Source organism: Hippoglossus stenolepis, chromosome 16 (genome assembly GCF_022539355.2).
Source record: "Hippoglossus stenolepis isolate QCI-W04-F060 chromosome 16, HSTE1.2, whole genome shotgun sequence".
Classification (NCBI taxonomy): Eukaryota; Metazoa; Chordata; class Actinopteri; order Pleuronectiformes; family Pleuronectidae; genus Hippoglossus; species Hippoglossus stenolepis.
The window spans coordinates 1188911-1207775 of NC_061498.1; the positions used below are offsets into that span (position 1 = coordinate 1188911).

The 18865-nt window shown below is 45.8% G+C and overlaps 2 protein-coding genes across 2 annotated transcripts; both read right to left on the reverse strand.

Annotated features, from left to right (window-relative positions):
* Positions 1 to 4034: 4034 nt before the first annotated feature.
* LOC118123573 (homeobox protein Dlx3b) lies at positions 4035 to 12004 on the reverse strand. Its single transcript, XM_035181060.2, has 3 exons — positions 9577 to 12004; positions 7336 to 7520; positions 4035 to 5804 (listed from the first exon to the last, which is right to left on the reverse strand). The coding sequence occupies exons 1-3, from the start codon at positions 9914 to 9916 to the stop codon at positions 5385 to 5387; spliced, it is 945 nt and encodes a 314-aa protein (XP_035036951.1). The 5' UTR covers positions 9917 to 12004; the 3' UTR covers positions 4035 to 5384.
* Positions 12005 to 12625: 621 nt separating this feature from the next.
* On the reverse strand, positions 12626 to 17634 carry LOC118123572 (26S proteasome non-ATPase regulatory subunit 11). Its single transcript, XM_035181059.2, has 13 exons — positions 17472 to 17634; positions 16797 to 16898; positions 16090 to 16286; positions 15533 to 15590; positions 15240 to 15434; positions 14982 to 15126; positions 14738 to 14798; positions 14423 to 14485; positions 14197 to 14322; positions 14002 to 14037; positions 13850 to 13901; positions 13502 to 13645; positions 12626 to 13071 (listed from the first exon to the last, which is right to left on the reverse strand). The coding sequence occupies exons 1-12, from the start codon at positions 17560 to 17562 to the stop codon at positions 13503 to 13505; spliced, it is 1269 nt and encodes a 422-aa protein (XP_035036950.1). The 5' UTR covers positions 17563 to 17634; the 3' UTR covers positions 12626 to 13071; position 13502.
* Positions 17635 to 18865: the final 1231 nt, after the last annotated feature.

Here is an 18865-nt window from a genome sequence, read left to right on the forward strand (position 1 = left end):
AGAGCTGAATAAAACAGACTCCGGAGTCAATGGAGCAAACGTGGTCTCAACACAAGGAAAATCATACCAGGGATCTGAGCTCATGTTGTTATTATTTTACTTTAAATTATACCGTTCTCTTGTTCCTTAGAAACTCTAATAATTATTTGTGTCTGCAGATCTTCTTTAGTCGTTCTCTCTTCTGCTGAAGATCAAGCCTGGGAACTTTCCGACGTCCCAGGCTTTTTCAATCTGTAACAGCGAGCGGCAGCAGCATCGTGCCGCCTCGGGCAAAGTTCACACAAGTTTTATGGAATATTTTCTTCACAGACTTCACAGACGCGTTGTGTTGAGCTAATGAAGTGATGGGAGCCCGTCGGGGGGTCAGGCAACACAAACACAAACCGTCTGCACAAAGGAGACGAGGAGGAAACAAGCAACAAAGAGAAAGACAAAGCTGAGGTTCACACACAGAAGCTTCAGTGAAGAGACGATTCACGTTTTAACGTTTGTGCTTCAACACAACTGTTTAAAACCATTTGCTCTTCACTGTCTCTGGTGGCGTCAGTGAGTTTATAACGTTTGTGTCACAGAGATCTGGTGACACGAGCACGACTCAGCGTTTTACATCATCTACTGTGAAAACTACCATTGGTGAAATTTGCTGCAAATTTGTGGTGAAAATTACAAAAACTAACTTTGAACGTGACGCAGACTGAATTGTTTGCCAATAGTTTTGTTATTGTTTGAAAAAATTCATCTGCTCAAAACTGTGAGATAAAGTTTTTTTAGCGGCGTGGGAGTCGCTGTGGTGAAACAGGTTGAACGCACCTTATTTGTTTTATCACTACAGACCAGTGATGAGCCCAGTCACAGTACAAACTGTAAAATCACTTTCATCAGAGACATAAAGAGCGTTCATGAACTTTGTAATATTTACAACATCCAGCTGAGAGCAGACGTGAATTATAAAAGACTCATGATCTGTGTGTGTCTGTGTTTCTGTGTCGATTCTGAACGAGCAGATCGCTGCTCGTGAAAACTCACCAAATAAAAGCAGAGTGTGTGGAAAAAAACCATAAAACCAGAGACTTCACAACTTGCTACTGGGCAGATGACAGCATGTGATGTCCTGCAGAGAGAGAGAGGGGGCAGAGAGAGAGAGAGAGAGAGAGAGAGGGAGAGAGAGGAGAGAGAGAGAGAGAGAGAGAGAGAGGGAGAGAGAGAGAGAGAGAGAGAGAGAGAGAGAGAGAGAGAGAGAGAGAGAGAGAGAGAGAGAGAGAGAGAGAGAGAGAGACATAGAGAAAAAAACACATTCATTAAAACGAGCCATGAACAGCAGGGGTCACTTTAAATTTGCTTGTTAAACTTGACTCCTGCAGCGCGGAAACACACACATTCAAGTTTTAAGTGCAACTGAGGTACTGCAGAGTGTGTGTGTGTGTGTGTGTGTGTGTGTGTGTGTGTGTGTGTGTGTGTGTGTGTGTGGGAACAAGACTTCCTCACAGTTAGACCGATATATTTATATAAGAGCGATATCAGACGTTCTTCTTATTCCACAACCAGCAACCAAAGGATTTCACATCACCCCCCCCCCAGTGAAACACACACAGACTCATGAGTCACTGCATGTTGGAGCCATGTTGCATGTGTGTGGTAACATGTTTCTATACAAATAAACTGCGGGAACACATTTTTATATTTTTAACTTTCAAGAGCTTCAGTTAAGACACAATGAAAACCCACTAAACTAAACACAAACAAACAAACTGTCTATGTGAAACATTCATTTGTTCCAGCAGCGTATTTACATGAAGCCTGTGAATAAAACTTTTCTCCACGAGATCATTATGAATAGAAACACATTTTCTGTCTGGATAAAGTTTAAAGGTGACGCATGTTTTTGAACGAAGCTTTAAGAACGGTGGTCGGGGTCGATGGCAGAAATACAAACGTCAAACACAGAATTGAGACGCGTCCCGGTGCTGACTTCCTCTTCCCAGCGCTCAGGCGGGAGCTCGGTATCGGCCCCTGAGAGCAGATCGGTGCCGGTGAGTGGATCGTGGCTGCAGGCGGGGAAAAGGAAGGTAAGCTCAGAATCCTTCATGACACGGTTGTAAACCTTTCCTCTGCGCTCAGCTTGCAGCAGCTGATGTCATCGCCTCGTCTCGTGGACCCGCCCCCTGAGCTCACCTTCACGCCTCACGGTGATAGAAAGGATCACTTGGTTTCTGCACATGCTCGGGTGGAGGGGAGGGAGTATTGTGTTGGTGTTGGTTTCCCCTCTGCTGTTTGCTGAGATCCTGGTTATTACGTGTTGCAGGCAGAAAGCCACTGCGGCCGAGTGCAGGTGAAACGTTTCCCCCGTGTTGTGCCAGTCGCTACAAGCCCCGTCGGCGTCCGTCTCCCCGGGATGTTCACACACATTCTTCTGTGACACCTGGAAGCTGAGGGCTCAGCGCAGGAAGCTCGGAGCCTAAACCAACATGGAAGGTGTGCTGCTGGATCTGTGGGTCCACGCCCTCACTCCTCGGAACACGAGGGCTGTTTGCTCCGTGTTTCCAGGAATCTGCAACTGTCTGAGCCAACATGCTCACTGTGGTCGTGTCACATGATCGTGTGTCATCAGAGTTGTGTCAGCACGATGCAGTTACACAGTAGAAGAAGATCACGTCCATCATCTTGATCCTTTCAGGGTCCGGAGCTGCAGCAGAACTCAGCCCACAGACCTCCAGTGGATCACGGGGTGAACGTTCAGACGTGGACTGAACTCCAGATGTTCAGATGAGTTTCTCCAGTCAGACCCCGTGGGTTCAAGTCCACAGAGCGTCCACAGAGTGTCCACAGAGCGTCCACAGAGCGTCCACAGAGCGTCCACAGAACCGAGCGGCTCCACCTGAACGCTACAGACATGCCTGTGTTAGAGAAACTCTGGAGAACGTCCAAAGAGTTCATGTCTGTTTTCAGATGTAATGAGAGAAAATACAGTCAACACACAACATTCAACAGAACACACAACATTCAACAGGACACACAACATTCAACAGGACACACAACATTCAGTCAGTGTGAGCTAACATGCTAATATCAAACCAGGTGACGTTTGAATCTTCTTCTTCGTTGGTCTCTTGAGTGCACGAGGCCTCGTGGTGGAGAGCTCCCCCTTCTGGACTCTGCAGGCATCACTAATCAATCGCGATCAAAGGCTGAACAGGTAGAGCACAGAGCACAGGAAACAGATGAGAGGTTTTTAAACTTGTTCCTGACAGAAATTCTGCATTTTAAGATTTTTAGCAGGACATTTCATATATATTGTAAATATTTACATACTTTATTAGAAATTTCACTTGTACTTTTTACAGACTTAATATTCTATTGTTTTATTCACTGTATTCTATTAAATATTGTGTTACTGTAATCTGGAGCAAAATGGCACAAGACTTTCCTTCGGTATAAATAAAGTCTTATCTTATCTCACTTTATCTTATATTATATTATATCATCTTATATTATCTTATCTCATCTCATCTCATCTCATCTCATCTTATATTATCTTATATTATCTTATCTCATCTTATCTTATCTTATCTTATCTTATCTTATACCTCAATCCTCACCTTAAATCTAATGATTTATGTTGTTACATCACAATGTGACTGTTTAAACAGACTTAGGTTCCTACAGCATGAGCAGTAACTACACACAGACAGACACACACACACACTCGTCTCCGTGTGAGCCACATGAAAGCAGTACACCCTCAGTGTGTGTGTCAGCAGTGTGTTATTAGTATCCAGAGACTCCAGAGTGTCTGCTGCTCCGTCACCTCCCACAACCTCCCAGACACGCACATACACGTGTGCATGTGCGTGTCTGTAAGTTGTGTATCACATATAGACGAGTGCAGCCTGTGTGTGACTCACTGGGACAGACAGGAAAACACCATCATCTCCTCTGTCTGTGTGTGTGTGTGTGTGTGTGTGTGTGTGTGTGTGTGTGTGTGTGTGTGTGTGTCTGTGTTCACAGGTAAATACACACGGAGACAAACACGTTAGTCAACTAAAGACATTTTATTTTTTGACTCAATTTCTGAAACATAAATGCTTTTAATGCACAAACTGAACTGCGTTGATTTGCAGTTGACTCTATAAATAAAAGACCTGAGTACAACATGTTAATACAAAATATAAAACTTATTTTTAGACGTTTAAACACCAACTCGTCCTCACTTTGTCTCTTCCTGGTTATTTCTGGTCCTCGTGTCTGTGAACAGGAAGTAAAGGGCCACAGCGACATCTTTAAACATCGGATTACATGTCGTGGAGAATATTTGGAAACAGTCGCACAAACAGTCGCACAACATCACTGAGAAGTTTTGTTAGTTCTGATATTTCAGTTTAGGTTCGGAGGTGGAACATGTTCAACAGAGAACGAACTTTAAAGAGTAACTAAAACAAAGAGACTTTAAACATGTGGCTCTTATCGGGAGAGAGGGTCTAGTGAGCTACGCTGCCAAGTTGCATTGTGGGAGTTGTAGGATACAGTGTGTTGACACACTAAATCCTGACAGGGACCTTTAACTGTAAATAATACAAAAAGAAAAACAAACAAACCTGTGAAATATGATATATCATCATTAATGTTATTTTTGGAAACTGTTGAGACTGAGCTGCTGAAAAGTGAACTGCGACAGTTTCATGATAGAATATCTGAGGATTTAAATCCTGAATAACAGATTAATAAATACATCACATCTTGTAAACATTCATCCAAAAGTTCTTAATAAAACTTCATTCAATCACACAAGTTGTGTTTTATCGCTGAGTCATCGTCCTGTCGGCAAACAGCCGCCGACACGTGATGTCATCACGCACACGTCTTCAGACACACGCAGCAGACGTCCATGTGGTCCCACTAGAAACATGAACATTTTACTGTTTATCTGTTATATAATAAAACTTTTATAAAACTATGAATGGAAACATTGTTCAGTTGTGTTGCTCAGTCCCTGATGATGGAGGCGAATGTTGGCGTGATGATCGGCCTCTTCCCCGGTTACAGTTTAACTGTTAAAATGCTGCGTCAGAGATTTAAGAGAACGACTCATCGCAGGTGTTTGACATAAATACTGTCAGATTTAAAATATTAAATATACAAAATAAAAGGTGAATGTGAGCCTCCCTGTCACTCACGTGATGTAACGTGTGGTGAGCGTCTCGGACGAGGAGCTGACCTGAGGCCAGCACTTTCTTCTCTATCCCTGTTTACTGCAGACGAGCCTGTTAAACAACATGCGTGTCGGGTTTAACAGTCGTGACCCGTGTGTGATGACGTCAGAAAACAGGGCCCCGCCCCCACCCCCGCCCCCCAGGGCTCCGTTCACACTGTTCAGCAGCGTCCGTGTGTCAGTACACGGCTCCCATACTCTGTGTGGCGGGCGGCGCCGGGGCTGGCGTGTGGTGCGTTGGCGCCAGCAGACCTAAATGTGCCCCCTGCTGCTGGTACCAGTTCTGATGTGAGAACTCTGCCATGTAGGTGGGCGAGGAATCCACAGGAGGCGGGTAGGGACCCTGCCCCCTGGTGGTCGGCTCCAGCAGTGCGTTACTCTTGATGCTGCTGTTTGTGTTGCTGCTGCTGTTTGTGTTGTTGTTGCTGTTGTTTGTGTTGCTGCCGCCCTCCCACACAGCGGGGGACGGGGGGGAGTTGCAGGCCATGGAATCGCTGGCTTCTGGGCTGTGCTCAAGAGCAATTTCCCCGAGTGGAAACTCTCCGTTCTTGTAGAGCTTCTTGAACTTGGAGCGACGGTTCTGGAACCAGATCTTCACCTGAAGGGAAGAACATCAAATGGGAAGATTACAAGAAGGAAGGATTTTCCTCTGCAGCTTTGTTCAGCTCCTTGTTTCTGAGAATGACGCAGCCGCTCTGGAGCATGTCAGGAGATTATCCGGAGTACAGAGACATTTTCAAACCTCTGTTCACTTTCATCCCCACATGTAAACTATTGTTGTCCCACACATTTGTAGTTGAGCTTCCTGATCAAATCAATTATTAAAATGTTTCCGCCTGAAAACCCTTTCTTTGCTGTTCAAGCAGGCAGCTGGTGATATTGATACCTTCAACCTGCACGTGCCTCGATCTCAGAAGGGTAAGATATATGCTGGATTACTGGCAGCTCCTTTGACTGTAATATGATTCTATAGCTGTGATTTGTATAAACAACGCTGAACTCATGAGCGCGTCAAGCTGAGTGACATGACAATCACATGTTTCACCACACGCCGTCGTGCTCCTGCTTTTGTTTTCTCAAGCACAAAGCGGAGCAATGATTTACAGTAGCAGTGATAAAACAACCGGTGCAGCGAGCTCGTTCTTTTATCACTTGAGCCAAGATAATTCATGTTGTGGTAAATCACAAAAGGCAGGAAGAGCGAGACTGTGTAAACCAGAGCGGCCGAGGCAGAGCGACTCGCAGCGCCGCCTCAGGTCTTCTCACATTCTGGCAAACGACTGTGTTCGTCTGGATTTTAGTTTACTTTGTTCCATCGTGGTTTTAATTAAAGTTTTTGTTGTTGAATAATTTTTTTTGTATTGCATTGTATTTAAGTTTATTCTGTTGTTCGGATATTTAATATGTAGCCTATAATCTACAGTTTATAATAACTATAAAGTGTCTACCTGTACGTTAAGAGACTTTATTGCTCATAATGTACGAACTGAAAGTCCATTCTTTCACCTTCACCTCATTCTAACTCTTAATGTGTTATTGTGTCACTTCAGCCTGTTCACACCTCTCAAGGTTTCTCATTGGTCGCTGGTAAAGTTCCATAGACTCAATCAATCATCAAGTCACACTTCAACAATAGTTTTTTAATTTCCTCCGACAGCTGAAACACTGCGACTGTCTCCGGAGCCGCCGTCTGACGCCTCCTGACACGCGTCTGCACTTTAATCCGTCAGCAACAAATTTAAAATCGCTTTCATCTGTTCTGATTGAACCAATTAAAGTGCCAACCTCTCTGTGGTTTACCTGAATGTTCCGAAGCTGTCGCTGCCAAACTGAAAACTGACAATTCAATGAGGTCACAGACAGTGAAATAACACGTAGGTGACTTCTGTGATTACGTTTCAGATCCTTTCATCTCGCTTTCATCTTTCTGCACTTCAGATCCTATCGGTGGCTCGACCTCGACTGACACTTCAGCTGCGTTCAGAACTTCAGCTGCGTTCAGAACTTCAGCTGCGTTCAGGGCCTCGACTGACACTGAAAACCTCAATTCCACATCTCACTTGCTGAACAGTTTGATCCTTTAATGGGGATTTGGATTTCCCCTGTGACTGAACCACGTGCTCCCTCACCTGCGTCTGCGTGAGGCCCATTTGTGCCGCCAGCTCGGCCCGTTCAGGCAGCGCCAGGTACTGAGCCGTCTGGAACCTCCTCTGCAGGACGGCCAGCTGGTAGCTGGAGTAGATGGTCCGGGGCTTGCGCACCTTCTTGGGCTTCCCGTTGACCATCCGGACCTCCATGTCTGGCTCTTCTTTCACTGCGGGGGGGGGAGAGAGTGAAAACCATGAAGACCTTGAGCTGGGTCTCCACTCGGCTCTTTGTGCAGAGAAGTTGTAGAACCAAAATAACCTCGGCCGCTACAACCCCGAAATTTCAAAGAAATTCCGCCAGCGCTCTGAACTTATAATTTTGGTCTGAGTGTCTCCCACAGCCGGGGAGGGAGGAGAGATTTATAGGTGCTTTTCATGTCGCCTGGAGGCCTCTCGCTCACATCCTGCCTCTTTAGGCTCTGACTCCACTTCTGTGTTTCCTTCAAACTACTTTACTCAAATTCATTTACATTTGATCAGCACATATATATATATATACATATATATTTATATATAAAAATATGTATTTATATATTTATTTAAACGTAGAGTTTGCAAACAGAAGTACGATTGTGAGGATTTTAGTATGTATATTATTTAATTGCTACTTTTGCTATGAAAATAATCCTGATTTATGTATTTGAAGTTCAACATTTAGACCTTCCTGCTGGGAGAAATTTTAATATATAAATTCTAAATGATTTATTGAATAAAAGGAAAGACCTTGTGTTTATTGTGAGTCTGTGGTGTGTTTGTGGACATGGGGATCATGACCTTAGAGTTTCTATACTTTTTGCTTTGGCCCTTTCACATCAGCCACATTATTTATTCTCTTTGGCACATGCTTCCTTTCTTGCTGAACAAAATGATGACACAAGATGTTTGTGTGTTTGTTTGCTTGTGTGTTTGTCAGGGTGTGGCCACCTTGCGTGATAAGGAGCCGTCCGTGTTGGATGATTCAAAGGCCAAGGCTGACTGACGTGTCATGACACCTGATGTGCGTGGCTGAGGGCCAAAGTCCCCTGAGGCCATTTCCAGGAGTCAACTCCCAACTGGAATGTCAAAAACAGCACACCAGTCTGTCGAGTTTGTTTTTCCTCTGCGGTTTGCACAGAGACACCTTCCAAGCTCGAGAAGGAGCCAAGAGGAAAAAAGCTTCTGAACACAGAGCGGTGGCGCTCAAAGGAAAAGTCAAAGAGCCAAGAAGTTGACCTCCATGTTCTTATTATACCATTATAGCATCGGTGTGTTGGGTTTATAATGACTTCATGTAATATTCCTCTGAAGTTCACTCAAGGGACATGAAGTCTCATCAGGTTTTATCCTGTCGCTCGTGTTATTCTACTTTACTTATATTCATATTATCTGTAGAGCTCAGGGACAAAACGTGTGTAAATGAATCAGTTCCTCATGAAGTCAGCGTCCTGAAGACAATCAGGAGACGTTCAGAGACAATATGATGCTAAATTAAAGTTTATTTTACACTGAGCTTCCTTTTCATGAGAAAATAGAAATGAGACAATAATCATCACATTTAAAGTTGAATGTTTTCTCTTGTTTCCTCGAAGCAAAGTCATTAAACTTTATAGAAACTCGGCTGCAGTGAGTGAGAAGAAAACCAGAACACTTCATTTACGAGTTCTTCCTCCGGCCAACTCAGATTCTCCCCGAGTCTCTGACCTTTCAGACCTGGACTCCAGGGATCCACCAGATTCCACTGGGTTACTACGGCTCAGGGTTAAAGTTAGTTAAGTTAGTTAAAGGAAGTTTTTTATTTCAGCTTCAAATCCCAAACACTAAAATCTTCCTGAGCAAATAAAAGTGTTTAACATTTTATAATACTGATAAAAGCAGGTGAAAGTTAAAGTGAAGTTAATCCAGTTATAGTTATTATAATAGAAATCATATTGTTTAAAGCTGAAGTGAGTTGTGTCCCAGTTTGTCTGTTTAATCCTCTGATGATGGGAAGTCAGGTGTTCGTGATTAAAAGAGAATCAGTGGAACATATTAAACAAGTTGTTAATATTAAATTATTGTTGGTTTGTATTTCTGTTAGAACACGAGAACCTCTCAGGGCTCCTCCGGGCTCCTCTGCACTTTGTCTCGCTCTTTAACCAAGTCTCGCTTTACGCAGCAGCGTTATGGACTCTACGTGTAAAGAGGATCCATATTCAACAACACGTTGTTCCCATGGAGACATGAGCGAGTTGTGTGTGAACTCACCTGCGTCGTGCATCGCGGACGTCACCTCCCGGCTGAACGCGCCGTGCTCCCGGTACGCGGCGTGCGGGTACGGGTACTCGGCTTTGCCCACCGGGTACGCGCCGCCGGCGGCCATCCCGCTCAGGCTGTAGTGGTGGTACGCGTACGGGTTCATGTGCTGGGCCGCGTACGGCTGCTGCTGCGCCGGGTAGAAATCCTGCGAGCCGCCGCTGTAGAAGCCCATGTCTGTGGAGGAGGACTCCGGCAGGGTCGGGGACGCCTTGGTGGCCGAGATGGAGCCGCCGGCCGCGGGGAGCGAGGGCTTCTTGTCCTCGAACACAGGGGACGCGTGTCCGTTCATGTCTGTCTTCTTCACTCGGGACCTGAATCCTCTCGCAGTCTGGAGCTGCTGTTCCCAAAGTCCCTTGACGCAGCAGCAGCCAGGATGTCCACGGTGGCGGCGCCCAACCCAGCCAGAGCTCCTAATTACAGGGTGCGCCGAGCCGAGCCGAGCCGGGCAGGACTGAGGGGAGTGGATGTCTCCTTCTCATTGGTCCGCCCGCTCGCTCCCTGCCTCTGCCCCGAGGCCAAGACAGAGCCGACTGTCGCCTGTCTGGCTCCCTCCTCTCCCCACAGAAACCTCCATGTGAAGCCGCTCCTCGGGCCTGGAGCAGGGAGACCGACACTTGGCAAACCAGGAAACTCCTCCGTCTCACATGCACTTTAACAAAGAGCAGGAGGAAGCTCAACAACATCCCAGAATATCCACAGGCTGCAGTAATGTGCCGGACGAGCCGTGCGTAATGGTGATAAGAGTGTTTACGCAGCAGCTTCACAGCGCGGCCTCCCGTTCAGATGCAGATGTGGAGGTGAAGAGCTGTCGTCACCCATGTTGGGAGTTATTTACTGTTAATTAAGGTTTATTTAAAAAAAGGCTTTTCCTTCTTTACATGTGTTGACTTTGGGAAGAGAAGCAGCTCATTGGGAAACCCCGCAGTCAAACTCCAGGGGTATGAATCACAGCAGATACACGTGGTGAAACACGAGCAGCAGAACTTTCTCACTGGGAAGTAAAGTTAGTTTCTTAATCCCAGAAGAGAAAGAGAAACTCGTCTCACTTAAAGTTTGGAATAGTTCACTTAAAGTTAAATGACATCATCTGATCACCAGGTGTCACTGCTGAGCCTCCTGGTAACTGCAGCTTTAAACTTGGCTCTTTCCTGATGAGCACGTTCAACAACACTGAGAAACACTGATGAAGACCAACAGCTTCTAGTCCATCACAAACTGTCAGCACCACCCTGAGACCGGACCTGGTTCTCTGGTCCAACACCCTGTGGGTCGTCCGCTTCAAGGAACTGACAGAACCCTGAGGAAGCTGCTGATGAGGCGAATGAGAGGAGGCGGCTGTGTGGAGACGAACATCTGAGGCAGAACAAGGCTGGAGATGTTCCAGGAGCTTTATCACAACATCCCTCAGTCCTGCTCCAGAACACAAGGATACAAAAGAGCAGCCGATGGTTCTGGATCAGGAGGAAAGACCCCGACTGGGCCCGAGATGTTAGAAACCCACCCAGGTCTGATCAGCCAGTGGTGAACCAGCCTTTGTGATTAAAAGAACTTAACACACAATGATGCTCAACACAACTGATATTTCCCGGACACACACACACACACACACACACACGAGACGTTCACCATCTTCTCAGATTAAAAGAAAGCACTGTTCAAGTGTTGCAGCAAACTCAAGAGCACATTTTGTCTTTTTTAATCAAAGTGTTACTTCAGTTAAAATGACTGTACAATGATTTTACATGAACCCTCAGCCACACAGACCCCTGCGTGGTTGGTAAGCAGGTCTGGAGTCAGAGGCAGCCGAGTACAAGAGAAATGAAATAAAGTTCTCATCATATCAGAGGATCACGTTAACTAAGCAAAGGTGAAAACTCATCTGCAGGATCCTAAAATCAAACCCGTTACAGTTTTCATTTCATTATTTTTATTAGCATTTGTCTTTCTCTGTCATATACGGTAAAGCCTCGAGTCTTTTCAAAATTTAGTTCCCAGAAATGTACAGCTTGATTTTTCTTCAGCGAAACCCGGCCTTTTCCGCATCGCACAACAAAAAGAGTTCTCTCTCCAGTCACGGCTCCAGCGTCGAAAAGCACTTTGTGTGACTAACCGAGCTCTCGCTGGTTTACTCTGTTCTTTAACGCATTACAAAAGAAAAGAAAGAGACTGTGACTATAATCAGGCCTTGGATGATGTTGGCAACTGGTATATACAAACAGGAAGTGGGAGGGGAGGTGTGTGGAGACCCCAGTGTGTCGCTTTGTCCTCCTCTCACTGTGGTCCCAGAGCGGTGGGTTAGAGGAGAAAGTTCCCTGTATGGTCCACAAATCCCAGAATGCCTTGTGGCTGAGTCCGACCAGTCAGGGGGGAGTCAGAGGGGGATTTCAAACATTCGCTCTCAGGGTCGGTTGACAGAAAACGTCGGATCCGGAGAGGGACGGACGGACCGACCCCCACCCCCACCCCACTGCCCTGAAATCGCCCAGAGAGATCGATCACAGATGTTCAGCGTTAAGTTCGTTGGTTGGATTTCACTTCTCTGATCTGAGTGAATGAATTCATACATCTCCTCTGTTCCAAGACCTAATGATGCTCTTTTACCAAGTCTGAGGACAAAGTAAGTGTGTGTGTGTGTGTGTGTGTGTGTTACAGAAAGAGAAATAGAGGTTTCATCCACACTGGTAGATTTTCTTTTTTTAAACTAACACAATCTCCATCCAGACGAGTGTTTGAGCTCCACATCACTAACTGGAGCAGAAAGCAGATTGTTTACTCTGCTGACTTACAGCAAAGACTCCGAACCAGAACCATGATTCGTTTTGCTTTGACGAGTCATGATTGAGAGAAGCTAATGGAGAAGTGGCCTCACGTGGCCTCAGCCCACCTCTGCCTGTGGGGAGGGATCTGAACCCAGCGCTGACCACGTGTGATGGATCCCTCAGGGCGGATGTTCACAAACGGCCTGAACAGAGCAAGCAGGGTTTTTTTTTTTTTTTTAACAATATATGTAAGTTTAAGTACGGTATAGGTTTTTCTTTATTTGTTATTTTACAAGATTCCCTGATGGCCAGTGCAGAGAGAAACAGAGGGGGAGGTGGGGGCTGTCCAGTTTTACATACAGTACAAACCAGTGGTGGGAGAAGAGGGGCGCAGTTCCTGGGTTTGTCCATAGGGAGGAGCACTTGGTGCCAGATCAACCCCAGTCAGATTGGAAGGAAGAGACAGTGACAGGGAGGAGGGGGCGAGCAGAGGACTGGGGGTCGGGGGCTGTGTGCCCCCCCGAACGCGTTGTTGATCTGTTGGTTGGTCTTCAGTTGGTCAGCTGGTTTACTTGCTTGCTGGATTGTTGAGTGTTTGTACTCTCCTCGCTCCTCCCCCCCGGGTTGAAGTGAGCGATCCACGGAGGTCTGACTGGTCCACTTCACTCCGGACACCTCGCTCTCTCTGAGGGGGAGACGAAGGACAGGGAACACCGAGTTTACAGGAATAAGTTCATTTTCTTTTACCAAACTTTAAACAAATTGATTTAAAGGATAAAACACTGGTGTTATTTCATATCGGTCAAACTTAAAGACAGAATGACTGTTGGGTTGGAGTCAGGCTCAGTTCCTCTCTGGCTCGGATGGACCTCATCTCTCCTCATCATGTGATCAGACTTCTTTACTCTGAGATGTGACTCTGCTGCTGTGGACACGTCACTGTATAACTGCAGCATCAGACTAAGGACTCATGATTCTGAGTGTGCGTCTCAGAATTATGTATAAAACAATCAGACAGTGGGCAGTTCGCACATGAATTTCTAGTAGCACCGTTGAGTCGTGATATATTTTGAGGTTTCCACAACATTTCATATATATATAATTAACACACAGACCTTATGTGAGCTTCTTGGCTTTGTTGTAGAGCGAGTCAACCACTTTGCTCATGTTCTGAATGGTCTCCAGGGCCGCCTCGTACGTCTTGTCCACAACTGGCTCGGCGAAGACGATCAGGACGCCTTCGCCTTGGTCCAAAATACCTGTCAGGTCAGATGGTGAGGGACGGAGAGAGAAACGTGTTTAGAGGACAATCACTCAATCGATGATTAACCTTCATTCAGTTTACTTTAGAGGTGATAATTTGAACTTTAACGGCACAAAGCAGCTACAGAGAATCATCTTAACACCGGTTATCTGTCAAGCACAGTGAAATACAGAAAAGCCATTTATCTGGGGATGCTTACCGTGAAACTTCTCATCCAGAATCATCTGTGATAGTTTCCTCTCCACGTCTCCCTGTAAGTCAGACACATCCAGACTGTTTCTCACTGTGGAAACCTCGGAATTTATTGTGTATCATGAAAATTTAAATGTGAAAGGAAAAACAAAAATGTACCTCTGAGAGTTTGATGAGGGAGGAAATGTGTGCGATCTGTTGGAGATAAGATGGAGAAACACAAGGTTTAAACCCACAAGAGTAAACTTTATTAACTGTGTTTAACTTTATTTACTTTGTCCTCCTATCCTGGGTGAAGTTCTGCACCCGAGTGAACCAACTGTGGTAGAATACAGACGCATGTGAGGAGATTACCTGGACCCTGGAGAAAGGTTCAATGACCCTGATGAGATTCCGCTCCAGCAGGTTGTCGTACAGCGTGGTGAGATGGTTGCTGATGATGGGGTCATCACTCAGCTCAGGTTTGTACTCTGTAAGTGCCTGAGGTGGGAATGAGATGTTAATCACAGGTGAGGGGAGAGCACTTTAATTCTCTGTGCTGTTACACGACAACATGCAGCATCAAACTCGAGACACAAACCTTTTCAAAGTCTGCGAGCGACCGGTTCTTGCTGGCTTGTGCCACACACTTCAGAGAGTCTGTCTGTAGGAGAAGAAGAACACAGGGTTAACAGCTACATGGAAGTGGTTCAGTTTGATAAGCCTCATTTCTTAAGCCCTTTTTCCACTGGTCAAAAACTCACCAACACCCACTAACATCCGGCTTTTGTCTGATATGTGAATGGATTCAAACCTCATTCATACTAGTTACAGGTTGTTATTGTCTCCGATCAGCACATTAGTGTCAACGAGGGAGAGATTGATTTATATAAGAATTCACGTGTTGGGGAAATACCTCTCTGCCAGAGTGCCGGAGAGCGAGCTTGCCGCTGATGAGGGCTTGGACATCGTCTGGCCTGAAACAGAAAAACATACACCTCTGTGAATTTTCCTGAAATGTTCCAGAGCAACTGACTCGAACACGTCGGGGCATGTCTGAGAGCAGCTTTATAGAAAAATGCTGACTGGTTCTAAAACTGTCTCTCCTGCACTATCATCAGCTTCTGTGGGTCAAAAAACCATCATATATCACCACTTACAAGTTGAGCATGATTTTGCAGAGCAGCATGTATTTGATGGCTATGATGGCTCGGGGGCTGTCGATGGAATCGTAGCCTTCAAAGGCCTCGTAGAAGTAGGAGTAAGCCGTCTTCCAGTCTTTTTCCTCTGCTGCGTGAATAATCCCTGAAAACACGAGCAAACACACAGAGTAAATGTCAAGTTAACAGAAACTTCAGTATGTTCTGATTAGCTTATTAACTCTGCTTTGTGTGTTGTCGAGGTAGCACAGGTTGTACCTGACTGCATGTCTAAAGCTGCTTGTAGTTTGGGTGGGCAGTAGATGGCGTTGGCGGTTGTCCTGGCAGAGGTGAGGGCGGCACGTGCCTTGGGAAGGTTACTGAGTGCGTGGTACGTCTTACTCTCCTGCAGCTGAACCTCCACCAGCAAGGCCTTGTCGTCCATCTTCTTCAGCTCCTGCAGCAACTGGGTGCCTGGAGAGAGAGAGAGGTTTTCAGATCGTCATAAGAAATCCCATCCGACAAACTTCATTTAGCATGAGAAGTAAATGTGATGTAGTGTGAACCCTCACCGAGTGTTAATGCTTCCTGGTAGCACTTTGTGTCGAAATACAGCGAAATGAGACGACCCTGAGGAGAGAGGAAAACAAACACAATCTCAGACCTGTGTTTACAACTTGCTTTATTTATCCAGATAGAATTTGTTATTCACTTTAAAGTTTCTACGAAGTTAAATGTAGGAAACCTGAATGTCTCACACACACACCGAAAGGAAACTGCAAATTCTCAAGGATCAATTATCAACTTGCTGACAGTCAATAACGGGGCCACGAAATCCAAGTAAACTTAAAAGCTATTAAATGAACGGTGAGTTGATCATTTGTTGATGACAGATTTAACGGCTGGAATAAGATATAAAGACGGTGGGAACCTCAGCAAGAGAGTTCATGGACTTTTGTTTTGATGCTGTTGGAACCAGGAAAACAAACATTGCAGGTGAAACAGCTGGACAAGTCGACCCAAGTGTTGATGTGGCCTGTCAGCTTGGGATGGAAAAGACCTAAGATATCAAGCATCTTAGTAAAGTTGTCTGGTACCAAGTAAGTATGAAAGGCTCGTTAAGTCTCACCTCCAGCGCCTGTCGGAGGAAGGTCCTCTTCTCGGTTTTAGCCCACTCTATGCACTCCAGGCAGAGCTCCACCTCCTGACCTGTGGCGGCCTCCATGTCCAGGAAGAGGTCGAGCAGGGAGCGGACCAGCCGGGCTGCCTTGGCCTTGGAGATGGAGTTGAGGAAGGGGCGTACATACTTCAGCAGGCCCCCCAGTTCTGAGAGGAGGAAGAAGAAGAGGGACGAACTTACAAACGGCTCCTGGTCAATCTGCTTCTATGGCTGGTGAATGCAGAGTTTGGAGGTTTATTAAAAAGAGTTTGCACAGACTTAAAAAGGACTAACTTCAAAGTATTTTCTGACTAATTGAATCCATTGGTCTCTTTTGTAATTCTGTACAGAACATTAGAGTCAGGATCTCAGTGATGGGGCTTCACTGGAGTTTGAGTGACTCTACATGGATCCATACAGGCGCTGGTAAGTTGTGTGTGAACATGGTGGTTGTGTGTGAACATGTGAACATGGTGGTTGTGTGTGAACATGTGAACATGGTGGTTGTGTGTGTGAACGTGGTGGTTGTGTGTGAACATGTGAACGTGGTGGTTGTGTGAACATGGTGGTTGTGTGTGTGAACATGGTGGTTGTGTGTGTGAACATGTGAACATGGTGGTTGTGTGTGAACATGTGAACATGGTGGTTGTGTGTGTGAACGTGGTGGTTGTGTTTACCCGCAGCTTGGCCCGTCTTGGCCAGCAGGGCCCCCAGCTCCAGGATGCTCTGCTCTTTAACCCGCACTGCTTCCTCATCACTCTCCTGGATGTCCCGCTTCACTGCACACACACACACACACACACACACACACACACACACACACAGTGATGATGTAATTGAATCCACATCAACATGAATCACCGTGACACACAAACTGCTCCTCCTGTGTGTGGCCAGGACGTGCAGCTACATCAGGCTGGATGCTAACCAGCTGTGGAACACCTGGACTGTCACACACAGTGACAGCTCCGTGTTTTAGCCTCAGCTGCGACACAGACGCGCCGCGGCTCCACGGGCTGACCGCGGGGAAGCAGCCGGGGACGTTGGGGAGCTCGCCCGGCCTCGCGTTCACATCCAGGGCGAGATGCTAACGCGAAGCCGCTGTCAGCCGAGCCGCTGTTAAATGAATGAGCGTGGGGAAGCTAGCGTTAGCTTCGCTCGGGAGCTAGCCGGTGTGTTGCTAGCCGGCTAGCAGGCTGCTGCTGACTCACTGTGTAAAAGCAGGGAGACGGCCAGCACTGGGCTAGCTTAGCTTAGCTGCTAACGCGGCTAGTGGAGCTGGTGCTCTCGCCCCGCGGTGAACACCGTGTCCGGGCCGGGTGTGAGCGCCTGTCTCCGGGTGATGTATTTACCTATTGAGTGCAGGATGTCGATAGACGCGTCCCGGTCCGTCCCCAGAAGAGACTGGGCTCTCTGAAACTCAGCCACCGCCGCGGCTGCCATCTTTCCTCTGCCCCGCTGGGTTCCGGTCAGCAGCAGTGGCGCCTCCTACAGGTGCTGCTGACCTCCTGCACCTCTTCTTCTTCTGCTGCTTCCTCTCATTATGATGCAGGTTCAAACTGATTCAGGATCAAACCTGGATTCTTTAATAAGTAACATGTTTTATCTCTTTAACTTTATTCACAGATATTTAAAAGTCAAGTTCCATATCAACGGATGAACTGAAGATATTTGCTAAATCTCTTCAATGCACGACAGACAAAAATGCCCTGAAACCTTTTTATGGTTTATGCTCATTGAATAAATCTATTGTTAATTTATTCATTTTACTTTTGCACCACTTCTTTTTCTCTCACAACGATATTGACTCTGACGGCAACTTTGATTCGTGATTTCTGCCTTAAAGTATTTGTAACAAGTATTTTTTTAATAAACAAAAACAAAATAAAACAAACAAATATGGACATTTACCTGAATTCTGTTCTAGAAACCTGAATATATCCTGCATCACCTATAATACATTTATTTATACAGCACCTTTTATAAAATACAGATCAAAGTGCTTCACAAAAATGGATGGATGGATTCTTGTTAAAACTACTGAGTCCATCTGTAATATTTATCTCAGACTTAATGTTTTTAGGTGTCTCTCTTTTATTGTGGAAAGACTAAGAATAAATGATCCACTGTTTCCTGCTGATTACAACTGTCACATCTGCCTGTTCATTATGTTCAGGCTGCTGTTTAGACCTTTACAACCAAACCTCATTCTCACCATCACCTCTTCCTCTGGAGCTTCTTCTCATTTCACCTACTTTCTTTTGAATACTATGAAAGTATCCACCCTTCTTTCCTGTCCCATTCATCCTGCCCCCCCCCTTTTCAGTCCTGATTTGAGTGTACTTTGGATCTCAGCCTTCCTATAATTTACTGCCACATCTACGTCTTTTTTCCTTATTGTTCATTTTGCATATTTATCAGCCAGTTTATCTCCTTCCAGCTGGATGTGGGCAGGAATCCATACACACTGGATTTAAATCCCTGTTCTCTTTATTACTAATACAGTATCTCTAAATGATGTCCTGTCTTCTGTCTGAGTGATTCTTTTTGATGTTTTCAGGGGCACTGCTGGAATCTGACCATAAATACTTTACTTGTTTTTATTATCACTATCAAGTTTTGGTGACACATGCAACAGTGAGGCAATGGAGGACTATCACATCCTGAGAGATCAGACAAAATGGTGAAGCCTTCACAGGTTGTTGGTGTAGCAGCATACGGCACAAGAAGGAAGAACGACTCCACA